The 27,999-nt window shown below is 41.5% G+C and overlaps 1 protein-coding gene across 4 annotated transcripts in view; it reads right to left on the minus strand.

The window, feature by feature from the left end:
- Nucleotides 1-27,999, minus strand: part of DPF3 (double PHD fingers 3) — a 203,059-nt gene that overhangs the window by 50,859 nt on the left and 124,201 nt on the right. For all 4 annotated transcript variants that reach the window (XM_024218832.3, XM_024218831.3, XM_026651475.2 and 1 more), the window contains exons 4-7: nt 26,977-27,104; nt 21,556-21,651; nt 17,205-17,283; nt 1,759-1,896 (exon numbers count right to left, since the gene is read on the minus strand). In XM_024218832.3, coding sequence (XP_024074600.1) covers nt 1,759-1,896; nt 17,205-17,283; nt 21,556-21,651; nt 26,977-27,104 — 441 coding nt within the window. The remainder of the gene's footprint in view (nt 1-1,758; nt 1,897-17,204; nt 17,284-21,555; nt 21,652-26,976; nt 27,105-27,999) is intronic.

Genomic DNA, 27,999 nt, shown 5'->3' on the forward strand with positions numbered 1-27,999 from the left:
GGATGCTTGTGGCATTAAGCTACTCTCTGTGTTGGGGGCTGCACACCAGGCACCACTCCCGGAGGCATCGCACCTGCCTCAAGCACAATACCTGCAGGAGCTCGGGAGATGCACAAGTCTGAGCAGCTCTTGCTGCACTCTTTTTCAGAGAGCAGAGTGAGCTCTCCTCCACAATGGCCCAGGTTTGCTGGCTGGCGTGGAATGAAGAAGGTATATCATTCCATCCTTCCCAGCTCCTTTTGTGGAGTTTGGTACCACTCACAGTGCTAACCTCTCCCAGTCCCTGAACCTCAGAACCGCAAGAACTGGGCCTGCCTCTGGCCCCTGTGCCAAGCTGAATGGTGGGGGACAGTGCCCTTCTCGGTTTGCTTATCTGTGCAGGGCTAAGATCAACACAAATTAATTAAGCCTCAAAAGTCCCATCAGGTAGATAAGTATCGTAGACCCTATTTCAGACACAGAAAACTAATCTAGAGACAAGCATACAAAATAAAGAAACAAAAAACCCTCTCCTACACCTCCCTGTGAGATAATGGCCAGATGGTGATATTCTAAAGCCTGCCAGAACAGTAACTCCATAGAGTAATGGTCAATTCAAGTTTATCAACAACTCAGCAAGTCAAAACTGCTTCTGGACAAGTCAAAACATCTTAGTAAACATGTTAAACACGAAAAGGTGGAGCAGAAAAGTGATAAAAACCTTAGGATTGCCCAACAGGATCAGACCAACCCAACAATGGCCAGTAGTAGATGCTTTGGAGAGAGGGGAACCCCTCCCCATAACCACATGAGACAGTTATGGATTATCCTGCTGAAGGGGGAAATGGCTTCCTGGATCCAAGTTTCTTACTGTATACTTATGTCAGGAAGAAAAGAATTTGCCCTGTATTTTATTCTGATAAGCATTTCATTCTGTTGTCAATAAATAATAAACAACAACAATAATTACTTTGAACTAAAATGGCATTTTCCATCTAAGGACCTGAAAGTATTTTACAAAAAATCAATGAATTTAACCACATGATATCTCTGAGTGGGAGGCAATTATTACTTTGCACACAGGGAAACTGAGGCAGAGGAGGGCTAAGTGATACAATGGCACTAATAAAATATGGATTTCCTGACTCCCAGTCCTGTGCCTTAAAAAGGTTAAAATGGGCTTTCCTGTGCCAGCAAACACACTATCTTCCCCCTACTTTGGTGCTAGGATTCCCAGAGCACAGCCCTTCTGTCCTTTCTTGTGCCCTCAGATCTGTGTAGATAATTTTTTAGTCCTTCGATTTTTCCCGATTAATATTTAAAAAGTGGTGTTTAGGGATGTGGGATCATGGGGCATTTGTTGATAATTTTATACCATAAAACTGAGAAGCGAATAAAGATCTTTTCTCAAAGAAAATAGCAGAGGATGCACTGACATGAATTGTGCATTTTCTTGATCTCCACACTAACCACTAAGAGGCTGTTTGATGACAGGCAGGTGGGGCTCCCTTCCCTCTCCCCTTGTCATCTCCTCCCTACAGGAGCAGTGATGGAAGAGTGATTTGCTGCAGAGTTAATGCTGAGTTTGAACTGGATTCTTGACTAGCTGAGCTCAGCACCAGGGCAGGCTGAAGTTGATTAGCTCCACTAAACATCCAGATTCCACTCATTCACAAAGAAGCAGAACAATTTTAGCAACTGCTGAAATGCACAGACGAAGGTGGAGGTAACATCCCTGAAAAAAAGACTGAAGGAATTACAAAAGCAAACACTACTCACGTTTGTGGTTCTCGTTTCTGTGGACGGGTGGGGAGCGTGTCTCCTGCTCTTGGGCTTCATCCCCCTCTTCGCTGGCAAGGTGAGTGTGAGCATAATGGTAGCTCAGTCCAGGTCTGTTCTTATAACGTTTGCCACAGACTGAGAGGGAAAGAAACATGAGGGAAGGGAGAAGAGAATGGAATATCAGTACCTACAGCAACAGTGAGAATGGCCTTTAATACATCACCCCCACTAACATCACTGTACATCCTTCTTGTTGTTGTTATCTGAAACTTTGCAAATATAATGCTGATGAAAGATGACAGACTGACAGCCCTGCAGGCTAATGTCCTCTATTTATCCCCAGAACACGTACAGTACACTCAAGCTTCCCTACTCTATACCAGCATTGGTCCTTATCCCTGGCCTGGATGGAGCATCTCTAAGGTTGAGAAGATTGGTCAATCTTCATGGCCCACTCAGTCCTTGACCGGTCCGCTGAGACTGCCAACAAGGTTGTCTGTCAAACTAAATTAAATGACATTTGTGGTGTTGGTGTTTTGTGATATAATGAGCTCTTTACCAATGGGAATTGGAGTGAGACCAAGCAGCATTGTTTCATGATTACTGACCTCAGGGAGAAGGAACCAATATTACTAACAGCAAGAAAAGAAAAAAAATATCTTTAAAAGATCTTCTTTCCCGATTTAAATCCAGACACAAAAGTTAGGAATCACCTACTGCTTCTGGTTCAAAGACCATTCAGCAGTGATGCTTCTATCCTCTATCCAGTTAAGCCTCACACTGAGCAGTCCAGTAATAATATCTGTTGTGTGATGGAGAATCCTCCATTAAATTCTGCATGCGCTTATTTGGTCATCAAGTCAACAGGCCTTAATAACAGACTCAAACCATTGAGACTCATGAAACTACTTATGCTCCCATGACACTCTACAATGGGTCGAGCTTTATCACAAGACTCATGATAGCTATAGGTTAAAGTTTTTAATAGGAATTTATTTTTATTCAGGTTATTGCCTGTAAAAACGACAACCCAACCCTTAGCACTTTTTATCTTCAAAGCACTTTATCAAATGTCAACTAATTCTCTTTCAAAGCCATTTTGTGAGCTAAGGCCTGGTCTACACTAGGACTTTAATTCGGATTTAGCTGCCTTAATCCAAATTAACCCTTCACCCGTCCACACTACAGAGCCAGTTAATTCGAATTAAAGGGCCCTTTAAATCAATTTCTGTACTCCACCTCGACGAACGGAGTAGAGCCTAAATCGATTTTGTTAATTCGAATTAGGGTTAGTGTGGACGCACACCACCGAATTACTGTGTTTAAGTTAATGGGGTAGTGTGGCCGCACACCACCGAATTAATGTGGTTTAAAACCGAATTAAGGTGCTTAGTGTGGCCGCGCACAATCGAATTTATACAACCTGTTTCCCAAATTCGAATTATCTAAATTCGGATTAATCCTGTAGTGTAGACATACCCTAAGTCTCATTAGTACAGTTTTACAGATAGGATAACTGAGGCACCAGAAGATAAGGGACAGATCCTGCAAACTCTTACTACCAGACCCAGTACTCACTACTGATTAGTCCACCCATCCCAGGGATTACCCATGGTAGTTAACACTTTGCACAGTACCGTTTGCACGACTGAGCCCTACGTAACACGCCTAAGGCCAGAGAGGCAGTTGGTGTTAGCACTGGGAACAGAACCCAGCAGCTCGCGGCTCTCCATCCAGTTCTTAGGATCAATGCTCTCTCTAAGGTGTTCTGATGGTCCGATTCTGAAAATGCCTCTTAACCATGTGATTTGTGTGACTGTAATACACAGTGCAATTTCTAGACAACTTTATTTCACTGTGGCAGGTAGTGCAAAGCAAGGCCAAGCATGGTACTGCAGGCACGCCCTGCACAGTCCACCAGTTGTGGCCACAGGCTTGGCATCATTCCATACACAGCACATTAAAAGTAATGAACTCAAACTTTGGCAGTCTGCACCTTTAAATAAACAAACAAAACTCCAAGGCAAATGCCTATCTGCGGTGCTTGAGGGCAAAGCCCTGGTCTGGCCCTAGGCTATCACGGGGAGCTCGCAGCTCCTCTATTCCAGTCTCACTCTGCACTGCCCAGAGAAGAAACAGGCCTGTTGGCTATTGATGGGTCAGTGTATCCTCCTGGCCCTTCTAGGCTCCCTGAGGGCTATCTTGTTGGTAACCCGATCTGGATTTTCATTGAGCAGGGAGCATCAGGGGTCCGATGCCTCCTGACAGACCCCACACATTCACCTTCCGCACATGCAGGAGTCCAACAATGTTCTAATGCTCAGCAAAAAAGCTCAAAAAGCACTTGTTCGTTTACACTGAGATAATCTGGTTTCACTATTAAAAACTTTTCTGCTACTTCTCACAAATAACAGATGGATGATCCACATTAAGGAGGAGATTATGTGAAATTGTAGACTATAAATTGGTGAAGTAACATTTTAATCTCAACTTGTTCTAACTAATTTGTAAACTCCCTCGGGGAACATACCTGGTCTTAGGTGTTTGTAAAGCATGCTTATCTATGGCATGATATCAATAAGAATAAACTATTCATAATGATAACCATTCTTGTCCTATTTTTCTCCATCCACTATGGTTAAATAACACATGTATAACATTTCTGTTGCTTTTGTGTAAATAAAATAAATATATTTAAAAAAATTAAAAAGTTAAAGAAATGCCTCGATGTGGGCAGGAAACACACAACCTAGGCAGCAGTAGTGCAAGCTTCCTCCATGCTAGCCAGAAAACATGCTTCAGGAGGGACCAGATCCCAAAGTGAGAGAGGAATTCAGTCTGAAAGACACTCCAGCCCTTGCCCTCTTTGCTGAGAGTTCCAACAAGGGGGTCAAATGTGAGGGCCTATTATCCAAGAGACCAGAATTTTTGGTTTTTAATAGGAGGCCATAAAATGCTGATTAATTTTACATTAAAGAGAGGCCATTAACTTGGGTCAGAGTCCATTAACATAGGTGCAAGTCTTGTTAATTTCAGTGGTAATTGTGCCCATGGAACTGAAAGGATTATCAGGCACCAAATGAATCTAAGGCACAAAAGTATGAAAGAAGGATAAAATGTTAACACTGAAATTCCCAGGAGGCTGGCTGGGTCAGGGGACTGATAAAGTGATATGGTCTCTCTCACCTCTAGGTCAGCAGATCCAATCCAGCCCCAGTTGGTAGCTACCGAAAGACACCACTATATTACAGCTGCTTGGTGCACACATGAAAGAGTACTGCGTATATTCCTTGCTGGTATTATTAAATATTACGTTAAGGCAGAGACTCACTTACCACTGTAAACTCAAATTTAACCCCTTGGTCCTCAAATGAAAAAAAAAGATCCTTTCCTCTTCAAATTTTGCAGGTGTCTTCTGTATTGGTTAAATTTGTGGGGAATTATACAAGCTGTTTCTAAGACATGGGAATCAGAAAAACAGGTGGTGTGTTTTGAAGTCTTTTTTCTTTTTTGTCCATCTCAAAAATGGTTTGTTCTAGAAACTTCAAATTAAGTGTGATAAAAAGATCTTAGCAAGACCTAGTGCGCAGGATCAATTCTTGGAGGGGTGGAAGGCATGTTTGAGAATTTATTCACTATCCAACTGGAATATCAGAACAGCCCATCAACCCTGGTGGGCTTTTGATGGAGTGCCATGTGACTGATGGGAGACCAAAGCTTTTATTTTAAAAAAGTAAGCCCCTATCCCTTTTCCTTGGGGCAATAGACTCCAATATGTAACCTGATCACTAGGAAAATTTGTTATAATTATTTTTTAAAAATAAGAAAAAATCAAAGCTATCCCCAAGCATTTTTGTATCACGGTTTTAATACATCACTTGCAGCCTATATTTTTATAAACACCTAATCACCGCAACAGAAGGTGAGATGGGAAGATGGGGGAAATCTAAGTACAAGCAACCAAACTCTAGGAAGGTCTGAGTAAAGTCCACTTTTGTTTTAAGTCTCTGTACCTCTTCTTTCATTGCCCAGATCCCATGGCCACTGGTGCACTATAAGAGTCAGACAGAAATACAAGGGAGTCTCCTCCAAATTTAAGTTTTTCACAGCACTAGACCACAGGCCTCCTATAGCCCTTATGAAAAAAGATGAAGGGAAGGTGGAAAGATGGCAATTATACACTCACTGTATCAGTACAGACGTTTTCCCAAATTAAAATGCCTACAGCCATAGGCTTCTTAAAACCCTTTAAAAAACACCTTTAATACAAAAATAACAGTGAAGAAGCAGATATATAGAGGTAGAGTTAAGGTTGTTTGGATGCCTTAAATGTATATATCCAAACTTTAAACTCACTAGGCTGCTTAAGTGTAACCTTAACTTTGAATTTCCTATGGGGAGTGAGGTGGGGGAGTTAATAAACAAGACTGTTCTTAGGTATATGTCCTTTAAGAAATGTCTTTTAGGTCCTTTAAGAAAGGCAATTTTGATCTCCCACCTTTCAGTATGTGCCAGATACTCTTTGATTGCATTTCAGAAGAGGAAAGAACTCCCACCCAGATCTTCCTTCATCCCATATCAGTGGTTCTCAAACTTTTGTACTCGTGATCTCTTTCACACAGCAAGCCTCTGAGTGAGATCCCCCCCCCTTATAAATTAAAAACACTTTTTTCTATATTTAACACCATTATAAATGCTGGAGGCAAAGCAGGCTTTGGGGTGGAGGCTGACAGCTCGCAACCCCCCATGTAATAACCTCGCAACCCCCTGAGGGGTCCCGACCCCCAGTTTGAGAACCCCTGCCATAGAACATGGGACACACTGGTGATACAAAAATTATTAGGCAGGCAAATAGCAAGAATTCACAACCCTTAACATTTTACACAAACAAGACAAATAGAAAACACTTATTGTTATATGGCTTATAGTAAAAAGAAGTATGATTTTAAAAGATAAATTCTTCTAGTTTATACGACTCTTATTACATACCTTGGAAAAGACAGATGGAGAGATGTTCATAGTAGATTACTTGATTGTTAAATTGATATATCCTGCACTATCCCATTTATGCTCATGTGAATGAAAAGGAAGCTTTAAAAAAACGACACTATTCTTGTGAGCTACAGATACTATTCACACAGACTTCACTACAATATTTTAACTTAAGTGTTTTTGCCAGTTATTTGTTGAGCACAACCTAAGGCTGTACTAAATTCTACAACTGGCCCCCCTTTTCTGTAGCAATCTTTATGATAGGGACGGGGGGGTTCCAAAGATAGCAGCAGGCAGGGGCATTCCTAGCAATGAAGGAGGCCAGTGAACATTTAAACCAGAGTGGGAGGGGGCCCACTGTACATGGCCCAGTGGATACCTTGAGGGGTTGGAGGATCTCAGAGGAGCTGCAGGTGTTTGAGGCTGAACCCACAGCTTCTTCTTGATGGCCAAACTTTTTCACTCCTCACACTCATACACTGTCAACTCCACCTGTTGAAATTCTTAGGATTTCCTAGTCTCTGTGCAAGTTAATCTTTTGTAGGAGAGAAGGGTGTCCTGTGTTCTTATCCAGGCAAAACAATCACCACCTTCCCTAGGAGTATGCTGGAATAAAAACTAACTCAGAACTTGGCTGTCATATTGGAAACTCCCCAAACTGGCAACAGGGGATGGATCACTTGATGATTACCTGTTCTGTTCATTCCCTCTGAAGCACCTGGCATTGACCACAGTTGGAAGACAGGCTACTGAGCTAGATGGACCATTGGTCTGACGCAGTATGGCCGTTCTTATGTTCTAAATTCTGTCTAATCTCTTATTTTCCAGATAGAACATATTTTATTAACCTCACGTATCACTGTGTTCAGAGATAGGTATTGTTAATAATTACTGTTTTATAGACACTATCACTTATATAATGTTTTCCATATGCAAAGGGATTTTCAGACATTAACTAATTAATCCTTCCCATGCTCCTGTGTGATGTTATCCTCATTATACAGATGAGGAAACAGAATCACAGCGGGGTTAAGTGACTTACCAAAGTCACACAGTGATCCTGTGTCAGAACCTGGATTAGAACCCATGAGTTCTTGATTCCCAGTCCTGCGCTTAGAACAAATCTCTCTTGTTTATCTCTCTTATTCTCTTAATTGCCAATGCTGCGATCAGAACACGATCTTACAACACATATAAAACTCTCCATTGGATGTTATGCTCTGCTACCAGGCACCTCCCACTTAAATGAAGAACGTGCAAGTTACAAACTTCACCATGTAGCTTTGCACTCCATTAAACAGCTTTGTATTTTTTTTCACTTTCCTTCCGGATGGACACATCAGTCTAGCAATTGACAGATTTTCTCCTGTTTTCTAACACTGAGGCAAGTCCTCTCTTTATGACTTGGCCTTTAATCAGGTAACCAAGCCAGGTTTTGAAGGATTTGGCCCGATATGCCTTTTGGTCCATCCTGCACTTTAGTGATATGTTTTGCATTCAGCTAGCTGTAAACCATAGAGTGCTATGTTGTGGGCAAACTGGGTGAGCAAAACAAACAGTGCAGATCAAACTCTTACTAAGCATCATTCTCCAACAGCTGCTCTTCTGTGATTTATCTTAATTTGCTTCCAAATTTTAAATATGAAATTAACATTTTACCCAACTATTTTATGGGAAAACAAGCCCTACTTAGAGCCACTTTAGTTACATACACAGGGAGCCTCACAAAACCAGGTTCTATTCCCAACTCCGTCACTGAAGACGATTGTGACCTTGGACAAGTCACTTCGCCTCTCTGTGTCTCAGTTTTCCTTTATGTAAAATGGGGATAATGATACTTCTTGTTTTAAAAAGTGCTTTGAGATCTATGGCTCAAAAGGCTTTGTCACTATCTATTTATTGGCTGCACTGCTCTCATTCTGAGACTGTTACACATGTGGTCCTTGGCAGGAGGTGAGCTATGTTCTAGCCAGCACTACACACATACACATACACGTACAATCTGTCACCAGTACGAAACAGGAGAAAATCATCCATTGTCAGTGGAAACAGGAAATAGGGGGAGGTGTGAGAGCTGCATTCTCACCACACCTTCCCTCATACATTGGTCTTCTCTTTGCTTCTGTTTTGCCTGCTTTCAAATGGCTGTTCTTTCTTCTCAGCTGAAGGGAATGTCAAATGCTAAAGCCTAAATTAATCACTGCCAGGGAGCCATTTTGTGAAGTAATCCCCACCTCCTGTTCGCCTCACAAAAAAAATCCAACCCTGTCTTGCATTGGCTCTGAAATACAGTTTCCATTATTACAACCATCAGAACCAGAATCTGGAAGCTGGAGATGTTTAACATTTTACAGGTTGTATTTTGATCTTCGTCAGTGGGAAAGCAGTAGGTTTGGTTCTTGCTGATCAAGGGTGTCATGTTGCAAATCTAGTTAATCAGAATGGCAAAATGGTAATACATTTCCCACTGGATTTCCAAACAATGAGTGGTTCTGTTTGGGCTGACCAGCTGGATGTGCCCTGGTACCTACCTACTGTGCTAATTTCAGGCTACATGCATATTAAAGACTGAAACAAAACATTTAAATGTCATTTTTTTAAAAATATGGCTATATGTGGTTAAATTAATTGCTGGTGAAAGCTATGGATTGGAAACCCTGAAAACTGATGTCCTCTGTTAATCCCCACAGCACCCGTAGCACAGGTAGAAAAAGCAACAGAGTCCTGTCCTGCTCCACCCATGTGCCTCAACCCTGATCTAAGTGGGGCCCACCTCTACAGGTCAGAGAAGTGTTAAATCTCCATATCTATTTAATCCTTGGCTTCTCTACTGAGACTGCCAAAAATGGAATCAATAAGCACTAAGTTCAGCAGGAGTGATGATGGTTGTTTGTTAGAGGTTTTTATATGGACACTTATCTAAAAGTGGGCTGAGACCATCAAATTCGTTTAACATTGGCTCCCAAACAGTTTCACGGGGCACAGGACTGCCATCATCCTACATGGAAATCACAAATAATTAGAGGCCTAAGACCTACTGTAGGGACAGGAAGCCTCTAAGTGTTGTGAGGGATGGACTAAAAGGCTGATATTTGGCTTTGGACATCTAAATATCATCCAAAGAATAGGCCCTCTGAATCCCAATACTATTTGAATCCAAATGTCATCCTATTTACCCATCCTTAATAGCAACCCCATCCACTTCTAACTTCACCTCTATTTTATTCTAGTTCTTAGTGCCTAATAGCTACTTTTCTTCAGTCCTCACTAAGCAGGGTAATGTCATCCTGTGGTTTAGCACTTAAGCTTCTAATAGTTATCAAGGGAAGGGTGACACAAAGCAGACTTCTGAGGGAGCATGTCCCAAGGCTATAATCAGAATATATTCAAATCAACTGGATGCAGTGATATTTACCCTAGAGAGCTCAAGAGGCCAGTGGAAGTACTATCAAAGACAAAGTTAATGATTTTGAGAACAAAAAAGGCAGGTGAGGTCTCAGAGGCCAGGCAAAAAGCAAACATAATACCTGATCTTGCAGGCCTTGCTCCAGAAAACCTGCCCCTGAAATCAACAGGAAGTTTGCTCAAGTGAAGATGGCAGGATCACGCCAATTTTAAAGACGTGGGTAAAGACGTCGGGGAGTGTAGAGGAGCAAATTTAATTTCAATTCTTGGTAAGTTGTTAGAACAATGAATAAAGCAGTTACTTTGTAAGTACATACAGGAAAATATGGTGATAAATAGAGAGCAACAAATGTTTGCAAAAAACAAGTCATGCCACAGTTATGTAATATGTTAGGCTGGGATAGTGGGTGCTCAGCTCCCATTGAAATTCAGTGGAAGTTGGGTGCCTTAACTCCCTTAGGCTGCTTGAAAATCCCAGCCTAACAGGATAGGTTTAGTGTACAAAGGGAATGCAGAGAACAAGGTGTATCCTGACATTAATGAGGCCTTTGATACTATGCCACATGACACACAAGAAAATTAGAAGAATATCGATGAGGTCAACCTACAATGTAGAGGCTGCTTTTTTAAAAAACAAAAGTCAAATTTAGAATATTAATAATTCAGTGCCAAGTTTAAAATATTCACCAGGGGCCACATTTACACTGGTATTTAGGTACCAAAGGATGCACCTAGTGGGATTTTCAAAAGTTAATTGAAGTCAGGATGATCCAGTGATTGAGGCATTAGCCTAGGACTTGAGAGACTGGGGGTATGTCTACACTTACCGGGTAGTTCGACGGCTGGCAATCGAAGTTCCGGGTTCGATTTATCGCGTCTGGTCTGGACGCGATAAGTCGAACCAGGAAGTGCTCGCCGTCGACTGCGGTACTCCAGCTAGACGAGAGGAGTACCGCGGAGTCGACGGGGAGCCTGCCTGCCGCGTGTGGACCGCGTCTGAACCGCGGTAAGTTCGAAGTAAGGTATGTCGAATTCAGCTACGTTATTCACGTAGCTGAATTTGCGTACCTTACTTCGACTTGGGGGGTAAGTGTAGACCAAGCCTGGGTTTACTTCCTGGATCTTCCCCAGGCTGACTGTGTGACCCTGGGCACTTACTCGCTGTGTCATAGTTCCCCAACTGTAAAATGAGGATAACAGCACTTCCCTACTTCATAAGGGCATTGTGAGAATAAACATATTAAAAGTTGTTAAGTGCTCAGATACTCTGGGGAAAATCCCTCTGGGTGCCTATCTGCATCGTTAAGCACTGAAATACTTTTGAAAAACTAGCCCTAGGCGCTTGCAAGCATCCATTTTGGGTTCAGTACTAGTCTATATTTTTATTACTGATTTGGCAGGGGGAGAGGAGAATACAAGAATGACATGTGCAGAGGACAGATTGTTGGGAAAGATCACAGACACTTGGGAAAATAACAAAAAATGCCCTGCATGAGCCTGATAAATTGGAGAAAGGAGTTGAAATCAATCATTTGATTAATAACTATGAGATCCAACAAAGATAAATGTAACATGTTTCAAGTAAGACAGATTAATAAAATGAAGAAATTGAAGCCGGAGGATAACTAGCTGAGGTAGCATGGAGAAGGAACAGGTATATTAAATATGAAGACTGTTTGAATGTGGCAGTGGAGAAAGCCCCTTTGCTTGAGATCTTTAAATCATGAGTGAAAATAGCCCTGGAGAATACAATCCTGCACTGGCAAAAGAATGGACTAACTAACCTAATAGGTCTATTGCCTCTCTAGCTTTCATAACATGTGCACAAAAGGAATATGCAATATTAGGAGTATTATGGGTAAAACAAGATAGCAAAAATAGTTACTGAACCTAATACCTATCTTCTGCACTAGTTCAGCCTTCTGCTGTGAGCTATGGTTAGTTTTGGCCACCACGCAGCGAAAAGAAGACAAACAAATTGGAGATAGTTCAGAGGAGAGCAACAAGCTTGATAAGAGATCTGGAGGAGAGACATGATAAGTGTCTTCAGATACAGAAAAGGATAATATAAAGAAGCCAAGAAACAATTATTCTCATTAGGCACCAAGAAGAGAATACAAAGTGATGGGTGTAAGTCTGCAGCAGAGAAAATTCAGGTTAAATATTTGGAGAAACTTGATAACCAAAAGGACAGTTGGGGCAACAGAACAAGCTTCTAGACAAGAATCAGCATCACTAGGGACACTCAAGTCTGGATTAGTCACCGGTCCATCAGGGATGATAGGAAGAATTAAACCAGTTCTGCCATTGTGAAGGGGATGGACTAAAAGGTCCACTTGGGATCCCAATCTCAAAGAGTCTGTGTACAAAGGATGCTATATAAAGTAAGCTGTCTTAATCAAAGTGCACTATAAAGAGAGGAAGAGCTACACAGAGATGAGAAGAAACAGTGAGACAGACTAGAGAGGGGAAATGCTTGACAAAGTTACATGCAGCAACTGCTTTTACAGAAGCAGAAAAGGGAAGCCCCACATGTGAAGATAGAGTACAGGAAAAGAACAATGGAATTTAAAAGAAGATGCAAGTAAGTATATTTGCAGATTAGTTACAGTGAGGTGGGGGAAGGAGTAGAAGGAGGAAGAAGAGTAAGGGAATGTCTACATTGCTGCTGGAAGCGTGATTGCCAGCACGGATGAATAGACATATGCTAGCAATGCTTGAGCTAACACACTAAAAATAGCAGTGTAGCTGGGGGTAGCACAGGTAGCAGCTTGGGCTAGCCATCTGAGAACAAATCTAGCCCACACCACTGCCCGTGCAGCCCCCAGCTACAGTGCTATTTTTTGTGAGCTAGCTCAAGCAGAGCTAACATGAGTCTGTCTACCCAGGCTGGAAAGCATGCTCTCAGCTGCAGTGTAGACCTGCCCTACGTAGCGTCTAGATGACTTAGCACAGGTGGACCACTTCAGACAGATGGAAGAACATCAATTCATCTAGTTCAGAAGCTAGAGATGTTCACATTTTTTTGTTCCAGAACTCATGCTATGAAACTCCATATAATGTTGATGAAGTTTTACCAGAGTGAAGATGTTTGATTTTCAAAGACAGCCAAATCATGGATAAGAACACAGCTGTGGTGAGACTAGTCTTGCTGGTGGATCCCATGGGGCAACATTTATGACCATATGTCATCAGTTGTCCTTTACTGTCATTTATACATTCATTCATTCATTCACTCTGCCCTTCATTTGAAACTTGTACCCTGTTGTTCATCTGAAGCTGCTGTAGTAGGAGCTCCCCAGTCTTCCCCGTGCTTTGTTGGGTCTTCTTTCTAGCATGGTTTGGTACCCTGGCACCTTACCTGAGGCCATACATCCAGGCTATCTCTGGTCTATCTCCTAGTTATGTATTCAGGCTGTGTTTGTAAGCAGTAGTACACGTTCCTGCCTACAGCCCTCCCACATGGTCTCCTCTCAGTCCCATTCTCCAACCCCCTTTTCAAGGGTATCCGGTAGAGCTGGTCGAAAATGTTCAGACTGACCAGTTTTCCATCAGAAAATGCTGATACAATGAAATGGAAACTTTTCCCGGGAACATATCAATGTTATTTTTTATGAGAAATTATCAAAACATTTTGTTTCAATATTTATGTTATATTAGAATGTAATATAAAAAGTCAAAAAGTTTCAACCATTATAGAATGTTGTATAACAAGTCAGAATGAAATATTTCAATAAAATTGAAATAAGATTTTCATTTCACAAAAAATTCCACGTTTTTGACTTTTCATCTCGATTTGGAACAAAACCAAATTTTGCTGAGGGACGAAAATTCCATTTTTCAAGCAGTTCTAATTTCTGGACCAACCAACTGGACAAAATCCGCTCAGGTGGCACGTAACCAATTACCTGTCCCCACTTGGTCAGGGCTGAGTTCCTTCTCTGGAGTAGCATTCCCTTCTTCCAGTGGAAGGAGGTCTGCCAGCAAGAAGTCAGAGGTGAAGAGGCTAACCCAGCCTCAGGGGTTAGCTCCTTCACAGCCATGCTGCTGACACATGGACAGGTAGCTTCTCACAGACCTTTATGTGAGTACTGACAACTGTTGACATATATTCTGTTTCCTATAAGCATAGTTTTATAAATGGGGAAGTATAGCTGGTCAAATTCCTGAAAGAATTTTCTGTGACTATATCCTTTAAATAAATAAATAATACTTCAATTCAGTTCTGTTTGTGCGCCTTTTGTGTTTGTTCACTTTCCACAAACATTCAAGCAAACAAATTTCCTGGCAGGCATGTTTGCAGAAACAGAAAATTTGGAGTGAAAATTAGAGAATATACAGGAAAAGCAAATTCTGGACTCATGAAGGCAATTATTCACACCAGTAATGTGATTCTAAGAGTAATGAGACAGGGAACAGAAACGATACTCTGTAACCTGCATGCTCCCATCTAAAACTAATCAATCTAGCTGTGAATTTGTACATTGACTATTGGGAATTAACTTCTCCCAAACAATCTACTGATCAAGATATAATTGTAGAAAATATTTGGCAAATAATTTTGAAGAAGAAATAATTTTTTAAAAATCTTAAACTGTTTGCTGACAATTCATTAACAGAAAAGGGGTCTAAATGTGTCAAATAAATTATTCACTACAAATTATTTATATAAGTTCTAATGGATATTAAAAGGGAGGGAGAAGATGACACACAAGAAGATGGCACTATAGCTGGAGCAACCCTCTCTCCGGTCCCCCATAGTAATGTAAAAGAGTTCTGTGACTTATAACAACCTTCTCTTAGCCATATACCTTGGTCCTCCCCTTCTGATCAGATGTTTCTTAAAAATGAAAGAGTTCAGCCAAAGGGAGTCGGAAAGATTTATTTTTCAAAACCAAAAAGTAAATTTATGCTCTAAAATGTAAACCAGGAATTAGGAATGGGCAAAACTACATCAGTACAACATGCACCATAACCTTGGCTTCAGCTCAGATTTCTGTTGCCTGCTTTGATATCTTTGATGTGTCACATATTATCTGTGAATCACCTCTTTGCATGTCACTAAGGTGCCTGGGTGATCCTGCAGCTGAGCTAAATCATTTATACTCTCACTAGGGAAATGGCAGTGACCAGAAAAGAGTCACAATATGTTCAAAATGCCTATAATCCACAGAAGTGCCCTTGCATGTGGGGGCATTTCCAAGAAAGGAGATACAGACAATCCCACACACACATCCACTCTCACTGAAAGGCTCAGGATTTTAAACAGAAAATATGTGTTGGACTTCTGGACAATCCTTAGAAGGGGAAATTTCAACCCTCCAACGTAAAAACAGATCCTTAAATATAAACCTGCAGAGGTGCCCCCCATCCTTTCACCCTAAAGAGCTCCTCCTTCTGTGATCAGGTTATATTCATGTGCAAACATATTAAGAGACCACTCAAGGCTTTCCTTTCTCCCTCCATCCCTAGAGTCCCCATAGTATTTGCATTGCCAAAGCAAGACATTTGGAATGCCAGTCACAACACCATACAAGGGTCACCCAACCTCACCATGAAAGAGCATGGCTGGACTGTGGGGAATAAACCTTTCATGTATGTTCCAGATTTCTTCATTTTTTAAAAACTACAGATTCATAGATAACTATTGTGATTATTGGTCTTTTGGGGCTGAAGAAGTTGGGAGGTTGGGGGCAGAAAGGAGTGGGCGTACCAACTCATCCCAAACCCCACCAAAACCTTTTGGAGCTGTGAAGTGAAGATGGTCACCTCTCCTCCTGACTCTATTAGCTTTCAGAGAAACAAGGTGGGTGAGGTAATATCTATTATTGGACCAACTTCTCCAATAAAAGATATTACCTCACACACCTTGTCTCTCTAATATCCTGGAACCGACTCAACAGACAACAGCACTCTGTTAGCTTTGGTTAGTTAGTGGTGGTATTTGACAGCACAGATTCCCAATGAACACACAATCTATTCTAGGCATTGAAGTGGGAGCTTCTCAGAAAGACAGGGGTTTGGCCCAGCATGTCACTCACTGAATAGGATGTATTGAAGTGAGAAAGAGTTGAAAAGAAGAAGAAAAAATGCCAATGGATAGATCCTAGCTGTAAAAAAAATTCATACTATGTCAAATTCTGGAGTTCTTCCTCACAGTCTGACACCCTTGCTCGTTTTGAGTAATGCCTTACTTCATATGCAGTCCCATTGGAACCCATCACAGAGTCAGCTACTACTCACAGTGAGCCAGGGTACATCTACACAGCAAATTAAGGTATGACAGTAGTGTGGCTAGGCCCATCCATGCTAGCTTTCATCTAGCTAACTAGAGTAACAATAGTAGTGACAATACAGAAGCATGGACTTCAGCACTGGCTAGCCACCTGAGCTGTGTACCCAGGGTCCCTGGCAGGCAGCACTGGGGCAGCTAACCCATGCTGAAGCCTGTGCTATCACACATACACTACTGTTGGTACTTGAGCTAGCTAGATTAATGCCCGCATGGGTATACCTACCTGTGCTACAATCACACCTTCCTTTGGTGTGTACTTGTACCCTACAAGTGACAGAACTGGGCAGTTGGGTTTTAATGAGTGCTTACTGAGGCACAGCTCCCACTGATGTCCCTAAGAGCTCTGTCTGAGGAAGGGCTGAGAGAGTTAGGACTTTGAAAGAAAGGGACTCACCACAAAAATAAGTGAGATATACACAATGGTGAAGTACCTTTGTTGGAGATTTTTGAGTTAAGCTTTTGTTTGTAACTATCTGAAACAGAGAAAGAAATAGAGGGTGAATCTTACAAGGGTGGGGGAAGAGAGAGTTAAGGCAGAGAAGCCCCAAAGAGAGAGAGAGAGATTGACAGAGCATGAGAGGTGATTTCACTTTCTTTCTTTCATGCAAAAACCCCAACAGCAGCAAGTGAAAGACATGCAAGTCAGAGAGCAGCAGGACTCTATGCTGGAAAGGAGAACATGAAGCCCTGATTACATTTGAGCTGGTTGGACGAGGCCAGAAGCAGAGTTGGTGGTTTGGGTGCTACTTACTGTCACAAACGTAAGGTTTGTCATGGTCATCCTGGGAGGCAGCATCGTTCCTTCTCCTGCCACCTCCAGATCCCCGAGCCTACAATGAGAATAAGGATGTTAACGCCATTCCGGTGCCCCTCACAACTTTCAACTTGCCCCAACCAGTATAAACTATGGACTAAATGTATCTTTGACTTCAGTAGAGTTACATCATTGTAACCAGATTACTGGGGCCCTGCCTTTTCCTAAAACACACTGTATATTTATTGAGCTTTCAATGTGGCAGAGCTTCCTTAGAATAGATATCCCTACCTGATTGGTCACAGCACTATAACGATTCCTGCCTCACTGCCACTGCATATTTCAGTCAAGTCACAGCAGGTGGTGTTCAAGTATTGGGCCTAATCAATGAATGAATGGGAGGGCATAAATCCATCTGTGGCTAGAAGTAACACTACTGTGAAATCAGCCTGAAAACAGGCTCATAATATTATGAGGAATAAGTATGATTCTTTCCTTTTAATATTTTTAAAATACATCTTGTGCTGGTGAAAGGTGCTAGCCCAACAGCCCAGGAGACTGAGGTCCTTGGTTTATCCATAAAGTGCTGCCCTGCATACGTGCATCAGTGCGATCTGAGCACCAGGAATAAGAATGGAGTTCAGTGTTAATGCCATTCAATCTTCACCATTCTCAGCTGAGAATGCCAATTTGGGCACCAGTTACAATGGTGGTGGTTGTGATGTGGATATTGGGAACTGAACCCAGCCCCCCAAATTATTTTATGTAGGCCAATGGACAGTCTTTAAATGATACTAACTTTGGGCCTGATCTCTATTTGAACTAGTGATCTCAAGGGAGAAGGTTAACACAGCCTTTTCCTAATACTCTGAGCCACTGAGTCCCCAGGCAAAGGCAACACACCTCAATTGTTTCAGTCTTCCAAATAGATAAGTCCTTGGCTTCTACTTTCCCTCCTAGAGCTAACTGCTCTGAATCCCTTGGCTTTTTGTTTGAGAGAACATGAAATTGAAGCAGCATTAGCAGGTAGAACTGAAGATGATGCAGAGATGTAGAAAATAGTATTAGTGTCCCAAATACTAAAGGGCTCTATGGGCTAACCCTTGCATCTCCTCGATGTACACTGAACAGCACTCTAGTTAACTGAGCTGTATTCCATCATTGGTCTGAAGACAAGGCACGAGGGACAGTTTTACACTTACATATCATTGGGAGATGATGAAAAGAGGGGCTTACATAAACTGCACAGGTTAAAATGAACCCCATCCCATTGGGTTGCTCAGGTCTCCAGAACAAACCCAAGAAAGCCTCTTAACCACTTGGATGGAGTAGGAATAAGCCTATCTTTATTGCAATCTTGGAGGAAAGGGACAAATTTGTGACTGGCTGGATGGGGTGGATGCTGTTAGGTATGATCAGTACAGTTTTGCCTCCTGCAAACAGAGTTCAAAGCAGGGCACTACATTCTGACCAGTGTGTGATCTCTTCGAGTGAGTCAAACGTAAATCAAATGAACTGCAGGGGTGCACAAACTCCTCATAGTAACTACAAACACAATCTTTAAGGAAGCTGATGTGCATGCAAGAGGCAAGATTTGTAAGAATAAATTAAAGGGTGTGTCTACCCTGAAAAGTGATTCTGTAAAAATTGCTTTATGCGATCCATGTTCATTGTCTCTCAGTGATTCAGTTTACAAATAAAAGATTTTTTTTTCCTGACTGCCAGCTCTGCAAACTCACCCGAGGCTCTGAGAGTAAGCTTGGGTTCCTTCCTTCTCTCAGCACAAGCCAAATCAGGCCCTTAGTGACACCTGTGCAACCCCATTTTCTTCTGTGGGTTAGCACAGGTGTAACTGATTGGACCTTAAACAATTCTGTTGATTGACAGACTAGAATCCAACCCCCAGGCTAGGGGCATTGGTTCTGTAGGGCTAAGAGGAATAAAAGAGCAGTAAAGACTTATTTTTGTCACTAGTTAGCAGTATAACTCTGAAGACACACAGGGAGCAGATCTGTGGAGTAAGGTGGCATCATTTTAATATAGTCACTTTTCAGAGTAGAATGGCAATTTAAGATCCATTGCTTAGCATTTCACAGCCACCTGTTTCCCTTCTAACTGTTCTTTACAGAAATACAAGTGCAAAGCATTCATGATGCGACCACATATACTCTTTTTCATAAATCGAACATGGGGAGATTTTCAGATCAAGTCAGTGTCTTTCAATAGGGCGTGGCTCCTAAACCCCTTTGGCATTTTTTAAAATGCCCCCCCCCAGTAAGTACTTGAAGAGCACTTGTACTGTACATGTGCAGCTGCATTGTTTTTATATTTTTTAACAAATTTCATGTCCCAGCTCCTTGCACATTTTCTCCATCCAACAAAGATTCTAAAAACCTCTCTCTGTGTGAATCCATCTCCTTGGCCTTCAGTCTTTTTACTAGCAATTCCATTATTTCAGACCTAGCCTTAGGGGGCCAGAAAACCAGGCAGTCACCCCAGGGGCACAAAACTGAATGCCACGTTCATGCTGTCAGGGCTTCAATCTGTTGGATTCAGTCATCCACAGCTGCCTTCATTCTCCTGCCGGCACGCAGCAGGGACTGGGATACTTGATGTATGAAGCCTGGAAGCCTCAACAGAGCAGATTTGAAGCAGCTTAATGGAGCCAAACAGAGAGAGTAGCCAGAGGGACAGATGTAGGGTCCAGAATTAAAAATAAAATCATGCTGTAGGAAAAGAAAGGGACACATAGAATTTGGAATGTTCGGAGCAATAATTCTGCTGCATTAATCCTGTGTCAATGCCTTCAGTCCTCATTTGTTCTCCAAATGCCAAGAGGTTTATGGGCCAAACTTTGCAGAATCTAGTTTTCTTCAGGATGTCCTCCCCTGTAGTCTACCATCCTTTAACAATACCCCATCCCACTTTTCTAGGCAACAAAGTGCAGTCCTTTCTCGGGTTCAGCTTTCAAGTCTCCTCAATTTTGAGGATGCATGGAAATGAATGCCAGGAAATATAATTCTCCTTGCACAACCTGAATATCTTCTTCGCTATCCATTTGGTCCTTCACTTCCAATGACAGGCATGCCCAAATTCCGTGACAGGAAGTTTATTAGGAAAGGCCCATGTAGCTGAAGTATTAGTGATAGCTATAGTTAAGGTTGTATTAGTGTATCCATTCTAACCTGTTTTTGGTTACTAGTTCATATCATTTTCTGAAACTCACACTTTTCTGGCTCTGTTTAAGGCTAAATTTTAGAAAATATTAAAGAAAGATTCAGCCAAACTGTTCAGCCATTTCTGATAATGAAGAGAGTGAAAAAATACACTTTTCCAATTATTAAAAAAAAATATTTTGATCTTTATTTAAATAGTCTTAGCACAAAAGTGAACAAGAGCAGGAAGCGGAAATAATGGAACAACAGAGAGTTTGCACAAGCACGTTATGAGTGAGGTTTCAAACAGCTCATCTTATTTTTTTTTTTATCTATTTTTTATCTCAAAATATCCACCAAGCACACCAAAAGGCATGTTCAGAGATTATGTGCCCTTGCAGTTCCCACTGCAGTCAATGACAGATGCAAGTGCCCAGCACCTCTGAGAATCATGTTCACTTTCATTTAGGGGGCTAGCTTTAGGGATCTACATTTGAAAATTTTGACTCCATGTTTTAAAATTGTGACCTTGTTACTTAGCTGACTTACTGCTGGATCTGTGAGAGGACACGATAGGAAACTACGGGGATGTTGTCTCCTGAGAGTGAAATCCTGCCCCATTTAAATTAAGGGGAATTTTGACATTGATTTCTATTGTGCAAGAATTTCACCCTTAGAGTGCTACTACAAACTTTCACTGCTGGCTTTATCTTTGAAGAACATAGAGAAATGTATTTAAATAGTTAAACAAAAAAACAGAAAATCAAAGATGACTTTGTTTTGGCTTATGGGACTGTAAATATTTTTTGCATTTATCTTTTTAGTAAGGAATGGCATTTCAAGATCAGGGGATTGTAATAACAGGATAATAATAATCATCATTATTAGATTTTATTTTAAAAATAAAAATTCATCACTATAATAAATTTGCTCCATCTTCTAAGTCTCCCAACAGTCTTATTTCTTAGTAATAGGTAGAAATAAACTTAAAACATGTGAAAACATAAAAACCACTGACTGTGTCATTCCTCAAATTTACCACATGGATATCACTTCAGCGTGTGTGTGTGTGTGTGTGTGTGTGTGTGTGTGTGAGAGAGAGAGAGAGAGAGAGAGAGAGAGAGAAACCAACTGAGAATATGAGACTAGGGGTTTGCTTCCCTTCTTTCCTCTCCCATAAATTCCCAACCTACCCGTCCTCTGGGCCTGTTCTTTCGTTTTGGAATATCTTCTTCTAATTCCTCTTCCTCATTCACTTCATCAGCATTTTCATCATTTTCCAAAACTCTCTATAGGGAAAAAATAAACAATCATTTTTAGAAGAAAAGACTATTGTTTGCTAGAAGACACACAAGGTCAATTATTATTTACAATTGAGATTGTGATAATGCCCAAAATGTGCTCTTCAAACACAAAGAGAGATACAGTCCCTGCCCAAAGAGATTTCAGAGGTGAAGACAGACAAAAATGAATACAACATGAAAACAAGAGGTCTAAATAGATTATTAAAATTACAAGTGTACTAATTCTCTAATGCCAGAATCATATCCAAGCATCCTCAATTCCTTCCAGCCAACACCCTCAAAAGTTAGAGCAGGGGTAGGCAACCTATGGCACATGTGCCAAAGGCGGCATACTAGCTGATTTTCAGTGGCACTCACACTGCCCGGGTCCTAGCCACCGGTCCGGGGGGCTCTGCATTTTAATTTAATTTTAAATGAAGCTTCTTAAACATTTTAAAAACCTTATTTACTTTACATACAGCAATAGTTTAGTTATCTATTATAGACTTATAGAAAGAGACCTTCTAAAAACGTTAAAATGTATTACTGGCATGCAAAACCTTAAATTAGAGTGAATAAATGAAGACTCGGCACAGCACTTCTGAAAGGTTGCCAACCCCTGAGTTAGAGAGTTCCTCCCTCACCCACCCTCATTTTCTCAGGGAAATGGTTCCTGAGAAATACTAGTCTGAAGGCTGACATCCCAGGACCCTAGCAAGACACAGTCTATGGGGGTGTGAGTGGGGTCGTGGAGTTTCTCTTCTGAAATTAACTCTTAGAAGCTGTAAATCAACATTTCTTTCCCTAGTAGTCTACAATTTTTCCCATTTAGTGAAACATTCATTTTCTGCATTTCTAATGGCCCTTGAAATTAATATCCTTTTGGGGGACCAGTACCGTAAGTAGCTATACAGCTCTGGAAATAAGAGGTCCTGATCCTAAAAAGTGCTGAGCAAATGTAGTTCCCACTGAAGTCAATGGGAGTAGCAGTTGCTCATCACCTCGCAAAATTGTGCCTGGGATTTGTTAATTTTTACTGTTTTTGTGAATTCCATGCTTGGGGAAAGGTGTCCCATTTGGTAGCTCTGGAAGCATCCACAAAGCAGATATAGCACAGGCAGTGACAGTGCAAGCTTCCCCACAATACTGAGATGGAGCAAACTCCTGCTGAGGTGAAAGGATTATTCAATCTTCATAACCCACTCAGTCCTTAACATCTCTGGTAAGAGAGCAAACAAGGGTCCACCCAGCGTCAGTCATGATGTGGGTGCCTATTCTTTAGGAGCTGGTCTGAAACCCCTCGCTCCAGTCAGACAGGCCTCCACTAAGTCTTGAGATGGCAACATCATTCAGCCATGAAATGGATTCAAACCACTGAGTTAGAGGTGATGGAAAGGATTTGTAATCTGTTACCAAATTCTGACCTATCCAGTCTCCCAGATCATTATTAGTTAAAAGCTGCTACAGAGCCAGCAGAGGGAGAATAGGAGCAGAACACATTAGTTTTGAGCCTTGTGTACCTTAGGCATTGACTGCTGGGGGTGCTGGGAGAGAATACACAGAGAGATTTCACTGACAAGGGATTTAGAATCTGGTGGAACACCTGCACCACATTATTATAATCTTATCCATTTAAATTTTTGAGCCAAGATATTGGACAATATCTGTCACAGTTTCAGGGCTATTGCACCTTTATTCCCCCTCCCTGGTCCACCAAGGGCACCACTTCTAGGGTCCCGGCTCCCAGCCATCACCTCTCTTGGGCAGAGACCTGCATCTCACTCACTCCCGTGTTGCCCACAGTTATATGTTACCACATAGCTCTTTCTAAGCAAGCACATTTATTCTTAAAGTGAAAGCATTACAGAGAAACATATTAAAAACAAAAGAACCTGCACGCATGCTAAAAAATTTACCAGAGATTACCCCCCAACTCTAACAAGGGCTCTGCTAGGTGTCAGTCCTTCAAAACCCACAACTGGGTTTTCCCCGTGGTTACAAGGTCATAATTGTATCAGATTCAGAACCAGAACCCAGGCAGAGCAGTTCAGCTGTTTCTCTATACAGCCTGGGCCTTTGCTCTCCAGTCTCCGAGACCAGGTAATTAGCAATCACCCTCTCTTCAGGGCATAGCTTCAAAAGACTGGGTTTTTGCATAACCAGAACTGGGGAATTGACCTTAAACTCTCCCTAGGCATCCCCCAGGAAATCCACTTCACAGTTACTGTCCCAAAAGTCCTTTTTTTGCTTGCACATTTTCAGTACAGTCCTTTGAACTCCCAGGCCTCACAATAATACACAAACTTTGCATTTAATATAATGGACACCAAAGATACTTAAACTTAATTTAATAATGTCTCCCAAGGATATGCAAGACATTGCTATATCTGTCATGGTGTCCCTTAAAAAAGTTTAAATAACTTGTAGAGTTTGGTGGGAAGTCTAATATTTGTAGGGTTTGGGATTTAAGTTTCTCTCTTTTTTAACACCTCAGGGGGCCATTTATGGGATCAAACTATTGTGAGTCCTGGTCTTCTCCCATAATTTTAGTTCCTGGAAGGAGGAAACATTAAGTGACTGCCATCACCACTTATAATTATTCTTTCAAAATTCACAGAGTTACATATATTGGTAGGGGCGACTTCATACTTTTAAAGTCCAGGGGACGCCTGAAGAATTTTTGTTCCTGAAGAGATAAATGCTATGTAAAAAAATTGGAAAACTACTTATAACATCTTCAATTTTCACAGTGCCTTTCAACTCCAGCAACTCCATTCTGCACCAGCAACACTACACAACAGTGTTAAGGAGGGATAGTGTAGAATACTTTCTCCAGTTGAAAATGCAGGGCAAATTTAAAGTAGGCAGACCAATTAACCGGATGTGAGCATGGCCAGGATGCCAGGTAATGCTTCTAATTCTTGTGGAAAATGCCAGGTCAACTTTTAATGACTGATCAAAGACTCTGGTTTAAGCCTACTCCAAAAGATGATGCCGTTTTCACCCCACTTGAGGCATTGGTTCAACAGTGATCTCACATAGGGCCAAATCTCAATTCATGTAACTAGCAGATGAACATCTGGCCCATAGTGACTGCACCTATTTAAGAGGGGCAATCCTTATTCTTTTTTTAGCAAAATATCTATTATTTTCCTACTCTGTCCTTCCAAAACACTCTTCCAATTCACCATATTTCAATGCAGGTAAGCAATGAGTCCCTGCTTTTCTCCCAATCCACATTAAGGGCTAGTGTGAAAGTTTACTCTCAGGCCATAGTTAAGGGCAGTTCCTAGCTGGGACCAAGGAGGGAATTATGATTCTGTCCACCCTCCCCCACCTGCATGGGAGGAGGAGGAGTAGCAGCCCCACAGAGACTGCTTCCTTCTGGACCTTCCCAAGCTAGACTAGCAGAATGTGTAGTCTACGCAGAGGAGTAAGAGGGAACTTTGCACATACACACACTCTATCCTCCCTTACACCTCTGCACGGGCACAAAGAACTAATGATGATCTTGTCCTCCAATTGTCCAACCATCCCTACCACCTGCAGAAAGTGAACTACGGTTAAAGTAATTGTTGTGCAGACTGAATCCAACAAAGCTGCACTTGCACAGGAAACAGCAGCCAGGAAAGCCTCTCACGTCAGCTCCGTGATGAAACCGGCATCCATAAGACAGGTCACAGCTCAGAGGGTACAGCTGAAGGCTCCTTGTACAGACACTTCTCTTCTCCCCACTTTGTAATGCAGTGATGCCAAGACTGCTGTCAATTCCGCTGTCTCTGAAGTCTCTTTCCTCAGGCTGACGCCGGGGATAACTTGGGAGCTCAGATTGCACAGCAGCATCCAAAGGCACTCATAAAGATGCTGCACCATGACTTCTTGTGACCTTGGAAGCTGCTGTAATAGAGTCTTTAGGGCTTTGAGTTTATGAGAATCAGAAAGGGGGAGGCAAAGGTGGCATTTCACATAGACCTCATTGTGAACATGGAATGCTTCCCCTTTGGCAATTTTCCATCCCACAGAAAAGAAGATTCTCATTTAAAGGGATGTAAAACAGGTTAAAAATCAATACCTACATTTTGGATGCACCAAGGTGCAGAGCATCTGTCTTTTGAAAAATCAGGTCCCTTTATTGTGTCCCAAGCTGGGCACTCCAAAACTGAGGCTTACAAAATCGCAAGTCACTTTTGCAAATGTAGACATGTATATGTACAATGTTTCCTTACATGTGTCACTAGTAGCTCTAATCCTGCAGCCTTTACATAGGTGAAATTTCAGTGGGGCTGCTCGCAAGCATAAGGGCTGCAGGACTGGACGCCAGAGCTATGCAGATTTGATGCTCATGATTTTCAGTTTTGATCTCTGTTGGCCACATACTTGAGTTTTGCTTCAACTTTCAGGAACAAACCCCAACACTTGAATCTCAGCCAAAATCACCAAGTTTTGCCAGTTTCACGTGATTTACACTAGAAACCATAGATTGGTGTAAATTAATTCAGAACGCTGCCTTCAGCTCATTCAAAATCTGCCTCTACTTCCCTGAAAGGTTTGCAAACCTCAACAAAACTGGCCAGAATCAAAGATTTCATTTTGAATATTGCATACAACTCTTCCAGTAGTCCCTTAGATTAGCAGGATTTTAGCTATACCAGAGACCAGCAACTAGTTTTTACTTTTAATATTGGTAAAGGCAATCCTTATTATTTAATATTTAAAGGGATAATGGCAAGATACAAATAAAGTTTTCCCTGCCTGTGTTACTAATAATAACTGGGATTATTAAAGATGAAAGAATTTTAAAAAACATTTATGCTATTTGCTTTCAGACATTCTGTTTGGACAAAGAAAACAGACTGACCAGTGCCACCTTTTTTAAAAAAAATCAGTAGCTATGGGCCCAATTTAAGATCAAAATCTGAACTCTCCCAAAGCTTGAGACTGTTGAGATCCAGTTTATGGTTTGGACTCATCTCTCCCCACTAGTCAGTCGCCGTAGCTGATAATCTCACAAGTACAATGCTGCCATGTTTGGGTTGCAAGCCATCAAGAACTTGTCAGGCAGTCCCAATTCTTGTGACACTTTTACTGGATAGTTATACAACATTCTGAATTTATTTTGAGCATTACAACATAGTGTCAGGGTTTCATGACATTCTGTGGCACACGGGTATGATATCACTATGCATTAATACAGCATTCTGACACAAAGACACAAATTGCAAAAGATACAAATGGTTTGGGTTTGGAGAATGAAAGGTAAAATCTTAAAGCCAGCCCTGCTGTCCCAGTATGGAAACATATGGTGCAGCCAACATAAATGCTCCTTTTTACCTGGATTTCCTGTATAGTGTCTTCCTCTTTAGTATCCACTTTTTTCTCAATCCCTTCCCCGCGCAGCAAGGCTTCCAGTGTGGTTCCCTCTGATGTGAACCCATCCTTCTTCAAAGGCAGATCAACTTCTGAGAAACAAAACAAAGAGAGGTTTCAGAGTAGCAGCCGTGTTAGTCTGTATCCGCAAAAAGAACAGGAGTACTTGTGGCACCTTAGAGACTAACAAATTTATTAGAGCATAAGCTTTCGTGGGCTACAACCCACTTCTTCGGATGCATATAGAGTGAAACATTGAGGAGATATATATCTTATATATATATCTTATATATCTCCTCAATGTTTCACTCTATATGCATCCGAAGAAGTGGGTTGTAGCCCACGAAAGCTTATGCTCTAATAAATTTGTTAGTCTCTAAGGTGCCACAAGTACTCCTAAAACAAAGAGATTAAGTCTATTGCTTGTGCACAACTGCACAGCGGAGGGAGCAAGAGGATAGGTAGCAGGTTGCCTGGCTCTTAACCCTATTCCCATCCTAAAGAAGAGGGAGAAGTACTTTAGTTAACCTCTAAACAGGAGATTCATTTCTAGCTTGCTGAAGCTCTGGAACCTTTTCAATTTGCTATGTTGGGTTGCAACAAAGGAAGGCTGGACATATTATCTTGTAGGGGAATAAAAACAAAAACCATTTTCTTTTACATGAACTCCCCATACTTCAAATGGGAAGAAAAGCCACATAGTTTTCTAGAGCAGGTAGCTAAAAATATTAAGGTCCTCTCCCAAAAAACAGGAAATGTATATATATATTTGGCACAGTTCACCACACTCAGTTGTGTACAGGATCATTTTACATCAGGGGCCAAGAACCAGACATTCCAGGGGTAGGAAAGGGGGAAAAGAGAGATCATACAGTGAGAGACTGCTGAGAATTAATAAAAATAATGAGGGGATGTACAACCAAATATTGATCCCCACTTTTCTTATTTAGGCCCAGAGTCTACAACCCTCGCATGGACTTCAATGGG

The sequence above is a fragment of the Terrapene carolina genome, unplaced genomic scaffold (genome assembly GCF_002925995.2).
Source record: "Terrapene carolina triunguis isolate 2854851 unplaced genomic scaffold, T_m_triunguis-2.0 Scaffold96, whole genome shotgun sequence".
NCBI classification, from domain to species: domain Eukaryota; kingdom Metazoa; phylum Chordata; order Testudines; family Emydidae; genus Terrapene; species Terrapene triunguis.